The sequence below is a fragment of the Solanum verrucosum genome, unplaced genomic scaffold (genome assembly GCF_900185275.1).
Source record: "Solanum verrucosum unplaced genomic scaffold, falcon-dt-bn FXZP01000196.1, whole genome shotgun sequence".
Classification (NCBI taxonomy): Eukaryota; Viridiplantae; Streptophyta; class Magnoliopsida; order Solanales; family Solanaceae; genus Solanum; species Solanum verrucosum.
In genome coordinates this window covers 3,144,864-3,151,021 of record NW_026020420.1, presented here as the reverse complement: position 1 = coordinate 3,151,021, position 6,158 = coordinate 3,144,864, and the positions used below count along the sequence as shown (strand labels likewise).

At 35.1% G+C, this 6,158-nt stretch overlaps 1 protein-coding gene across 1 annotated transcript; it reads left to right on the top strand.

Moving 5' to 3' along the window:
- Positions 1–498: 498 nt before the first annotated feature.
- LOC125840966 (uncharacterized) lies at positions 499–2,526 on the top strand. Its single transcript, XM_049519953.1, has one exon. The coding sequence runs from the start codon at positions 499–501 to the stop codon at positions 2,524–2,526; it is 2,028 nt and encodes a 675-aa protein (XP_049375910.1).
- Positions 2,527–6,158: the final 3,632 nt, after the last annotated feature.

The following is a 6,158-nucleotide window of genomic DNA, read 5'->3' as shown; positions in this document are numbered from 1 at the left end:
AACTTGCACCAAGACCAAATGAACGACCAGGTGACCGAACTGTCAGTCCCATCAAGTCATAAATGACTTGGGGTCGCTACAAGAATGCTCTAAACGACTCACAGAAGGCAAGACACATAAATAACCAGGAGGGTCATTACAATGTTACCCTTGATTAGTATATATATTGATATAAACAATACAATCAGCGAACCTATGGAAACACATGCACATTAACGAGTGTTGTGATCTTTGCTAATGGATTTGATTATTTTATTATTTGATAATTGAATTAATCAAATAAATAAGTATTAAGTCCAAATATTATATTATGATATTATAAGAATTAAGATGTATTGAGTTTAAATCATAACCTAAACCTAATAGGAAAAGGTTGCGTTAACCAAATAGGAAAAAACTTTCTATGTGATGTTACATAAAGCCTCCTCTTCTGGAAAAATTAAAATAAAATTGTCACGTATTTTTCCATCTTCTCTACAATTCAACACAATTCCGTTAATGGCTTCATTATCTCTTGCTAGAGCTATGCGGGTGAAGAACAAAACCCCAGCCCCAATCCAAATCACGGCAGAGCAGATTCTCCGGGAAGCTAGAGAACGTCAAGAGGCGGAAATCAGATTGCCCAAACAGAAAATCACTGATCCAACAGAAGTAGCTGATTATCGCCTTCGCAAGCGAAAGGAATTTGAGGGTTTAATTAGCCGTGTTGGCTGGAACAAGAGTGTGTGGGTGAAATATGCTGAATGGGAAGAATCACAAAAGGACTTGAAGCGTGCTCGTTCTATTTGGGAACGTGCACTTGGAGTTGATGCACTCAATCGTGACCAAACCATCTGGTTGAAGTATGTTGATATGGAGATGAAGAATAAGTTTGTTAATCATGCTCGTAATCTATGGGATCGAGCTGTTATCCGTTTGCCTAGGGTTGATCAGTTGTGGTACAAGTATATTCATATGGAAGAGATGCTTGGCAATGTAGCTGGTGCAAGACAGATTTTTGAGAGGTGGATGGGGTGGATGCCGGACCAGCAAGGGTGGTTATCTTATATTAAGTTTGAGTTAAGGTATAATGAAATAGAGAGGGCAAGAGAAGTTTTTGAGAGATTTGTGGAGTGTCATCCGAAAGTTAGTGCTTGGATTAGGTTCTCAAAATTTGAGATGAAGAATGGGGAGATTGGGAGGGCAAGGAATTGTTATGAAAGGGCTGTGGATAAGTTGGCAGATGATGATGAGGAAGCTGAGCAGTTGTTTCTGGCATTCGCAGAGTTTGAGGACAAGTGTAAGGAGACGGACAGGGCACGGTGCATATATAAATTTGCACTTGATCGGATACCAAAAGGGCGAGCTGAGGATTTGTACAGCAAGTTTGTGGCATTTGAAAAGCAGTACGGTGATAGGGAAGGTATTGAGGATGCTATAGTTGGAAAAAGGAGGTTTCAGTATGAGGATCAAGTCAAGATGAATCCACGTAACTATGATACGTGGTTTGATTATATTCGTCTAGAAGAGAGCGTTGGAAATAAAGAGAGGATTAGAGAGGTTTATGAGAGAGCCATTGCTAATGTTCCTCCTGCTGAAGAGAAGCGGTATTGGCAACGATACATTTACTTATGGATTAATTATGCATTATATGAAGAGATTGATGCACAAGACATGGAAAGAACCAGACATGTTTACAGGGAGTGTCTTAAGCTGATTCCGCATCACAAGTTTTCATTTGCAAAGATTTGGTTGTTGGCTGCCCTGTTTGAGATTCGGCAGTTGAGACTCAAGGAGGCACGGCTTCTACTTGGAGAAGCGATTGGAAGGGCTCCTAAAGACAAGATATTTAAGAAGTACATTGAGATAGAGCTGCAATTTGGGAACATAGATCGTTGCAGAAAGCTTTATGAGAAGTACTTAGAATGGTCACCAGAAAATTGCTATGCTTGGAGAAAATTCGCCGGGTTAGAGAGGTCCTTGTATGAAACGGAGAGAGCCAGAGCTGTTTTTGAGCTTGCAATTGATCAACCTGCACTGGATACTCCAGAGTTACTATGGAAGGCTTACATAGACTTTGAGATCTCTGAGGGTGAATTTGAAAGAACAAGAGCACTATATGAAAGACTTCTTAACCGCACCAAACATTTAAAGGTGTGGATAAGTTATGCCAAGTTTGAGGCATCGGCTATGGAATCAGATGTTGAACAGAAAAAGAAGTGCCTGCAAAATGCTAGAGATGTTTTTGAGAGGGCCTCTTCTTACTTAAGAATATCTGCACCAGAACTGAAAAAAGAAAGAGGAATGCTTCTGGAAGAATGGCTAAATATGGAAAACAGTTTTGGTGAGCTTGGAGATGTCAATTTAGTCTATGCCAAACTACCAAAGAAACTGACGAAGAGAAGGCAAATAGACATGGAGGATGGTCCAGCAGTCTACGAGGAGTACATAGACTATCTTTTCCCTGAAGAAATGCAGGTGAACAATCTTAACATTTTGGCTTCTGCTTATAAATGGAAGAAGCAGCGGGTTGCATCCGAGGAGTAGCCAAATTCTGTGTTAGCTTACATTGTATATAGATATTTTTTGCTGTTTTCTGTTAGCTTCCATAACTCTAGTTTTGGTGGTACCCAAACTTAAAGTTTGCTCAATTCGTAATCACTTTTTCTTGTCAGTTTTGTAACGAATACTATAGTTGAGGTAAGGGCAGATTTACGATATTTAGAATAAAAGATGACTGATTACAAAGAAATCGTGGAAGTTACTTTAAATTGTTGGCAAAACTCTAGAAAACTCTCTGATTTTCTCTTTAGCTATTCTTAGTTTGTTAGAATTCACAAAAAAAGTATGAGGATGCCGAAGCACAACGATGGTGATGATATCCGGATGTATTTGCTTTAAAGCGTTGTGTACTCCTAACATGACTGCATATCAATGTTGTTACAAATTCAATCAGCAGCACAGAGCAACTTTAGTTATATTCAAAGTCATCAGTCCCTGAGGTATACTCTATTTACTGCTTTTCTGCTCTATCCCAAGAGCAGAAGGTTACTCAGGTCATATGGGAAACCCCTCTTCCCTTTCCATATCTGATCCCTTTCCACTTAAACAAACACCGATTACCATAAAACACACAATCAATACATGCATTTTTTTAGAAAAAAATAGAGTAGTAGAACAAAGTTCCTTCTTTAATAAGTTAGAAGTGGAAAAAACTAGCTTATATTAAATTGAAAAGAAACCAAGTGCAGATGGCCTTAAGCTTTGTTAACTGAAGTGGGAATTCAAGGTCAAGCTGAATCACTATTTTTATTATGTTTTTACTTGAACAGTGATTGTATGACAAACAGACTTTGGAAGTTTTTTCTTTACTCAGTCCTATACTCATTCAACTAAATAGAAGTCATAAATAGAGTTTGAGGGTCCAGTATCCTCTTAACCTTTCTTGAACAACTTAGAGAAAATTGTAAGGGAAGTTAAAAAAAAAACACATACACAGAACACATTTAAAAAAAAACTTGAACCGTGATTGTATGACGAAACAGACTTCAGAAGTTTTCTCTTCACTCAGAAGTCATAAAGAGGGAGTTTAAGGGTTCAGTATGTTGAAAACTATGTGCACAATGAAAGCATATCAGAATCTTACTGCTTACCTGAATAATAGATAACTGATAATATTTATGCTAGAACACATACAATCATATGCTAGAACATATAAACTTGCTGAAATTTAACTCAAGAATTACCTTAACTTGGTGGAAAATTAAGCGAAATGACAAACATCTAGAGTATATTACGTAATATAGTTATAGTTTCAATTATATTTAATTTGTGACTACAGTTTCGAGAAATTTTGCTATTTGGTTTCCTAATTGTATAAATCAGAATTTGTATAATTCATCCCTGATTGCATAAAGCAAGAATTTGTATAATTTGGTTCTAATTGTATAAATCCAGAATTTGTATATGTTTACCCTAGTTATTTGTATACAGTTTATGAAAAATTAATAATAAATTACTCTGTTTGTATATTGACAAGCGAAATATACAAATAGAGTGCTGAAAAATTCCTAAATGTATAAATACATAATTTGTATATAGTTACCCTGTTTATATATTTGTAAGCAAAATATACAAACCACAACCTCTATTTGTATATACTTACCATGTTTGTATATTTGCAAGCGAAATATACAAACCACAACCTCTATTTGTATATACTTACCATGTTTGTATATTTGCAAGCGAAATATACAAACCGCAACTATAGCTATGAAGTGTAATTATCAAAATTATAACTATAGAGCCTTATTATGTCTATTATCTTTGCTATTTTTGAAATTCTCGTTTTATCCCCTTTTAACTTGGTGGATTAAATTTTGTCTAAAAAATATGACGAAGTTTAGTATAACAAACTACTGACAAATAACATAATTTAAAGAGCAATCTCAGAAAAAGATCATATGATGTAAATAAGTCGAAATGTGTTTGTCCAATCCCTCTAAAATTCGTTTATACTATTAACTTTTATTACACTTTCTTTTATTTTAATGTTTCTTCACAAGTAGATACTATCAATTTTGTTATTTATAAGAATTTAACTTTGTCAAATGAAAATATAAATTTAAGTATTCAAAACTCAAAGATATAAGAAAAAACTATTTACTTATATTACATCTTAAAGAGCTAAAATATAACTTTCAAATTAATTCGAAGTTTCTTATTAAAATTAAATTTTAGGCCACAATTTGAACGACTCTAAGACAGTCATGAGTTCAAGTCTTGGAAATAGCCTCGGGCAAAAATACAAGACAAGACTATATACAATAAATCTTTATGATTAGAGCTAAGGCTGGGCACCGGAAAGGGTTGTACCGGTACCATTCCGGTCCGTTCCGGTACCATTCCGGTCCGGTAGTATTCGGGACGGGATGGGATACATTGAACCGGTACACGGAACGGAACGGTACCATGATTTGGTACCGGTTCATCCCGGTTCATTCCGGTTCCGTTCCGGTCCGGTCCCGGTAAATCATTTTTAATTAAAATAAAAAATAATATTTTTTTCATTATTTACTTTTATTAGCATTTCTTTTTTGTTTATTTAATTTTTTTAAAATTACAAACTTAAGTTATTTAACTTACAAGTTATAAGTATAACTTAATAACTTATAAACTTCAAAAGATTCAAATCTTTAAAACTTATAACATAACTACATAAGCTCAAAAACTAAAAAAAAAAAGCTTTATTAAACTTAACTTACAAACTTATATACGTAAAAATTAAAAAAAAAATCTTTAAAATAAACTTAAGTAAAATTATTATAAATTTTAAAACTTAAATACTATAAACTAATATAACTTAGAAGAATAAAAAAACATTCGAATTTTCGTAATTCAAAATAACTCAAAAAAAATAATTATTTTTTGAAATAGCTATATGTGCCGTCCCGTTTATCCCATCCCGTTCCGTTCCGGTCCATTCCGGTCCGTCCCGGTTCCATCCCGGTATATAGTGGGACGGGACAGAACTGAGCCTCCATTCTGGTAGTTCCGGTCCGGTTCATCCCGGTACCGGTCAACAACCCGGTCAAACCGTCCCGTTTCGGTCCGGTACCGGTTCGTTCCGGTCCGGTGGTCCCATTCCGGTCCGGTGCCCAGCCTTAGATTAGACTCTTTCCCAAATCCTGTGCATAGCGCAAACTTTAGTGCATTGGGTTGTGCCTTTAATCAAATACCCCACCCCCACCCCCACCCAAAAAAAATAAAATCAATAAATGGATCTCTCATAGACTTATCCTAGTCATTTTCATTCTAGAAGAACTGCAAGTGCTGTGGATAATACCATACATGATTCAATGTCCCCCACATGAATTAAATACTCATAAACATGTCACCACTCACCACCCTTCTAGAAGATCAACTTGCTTTTTGCTACATAATTATTTTGATTTCTCATTTAATGTCTGGTACTCACACTGAGATCTGAACTAATTTAAATTTATGTTACATGATACTTATTTAAGGAGGAAACAATTTCTAACAAAAAATTTTTATATTCAAAGTTTGAACTCAGAACCTCTCAAATAGTATTAGTCTTATATCGTTAAACTAAAATAAGTGTCCCCACTACATTTAATTTTAGAATTTACATCTCATAAGTGCATTTTCTTAACGAA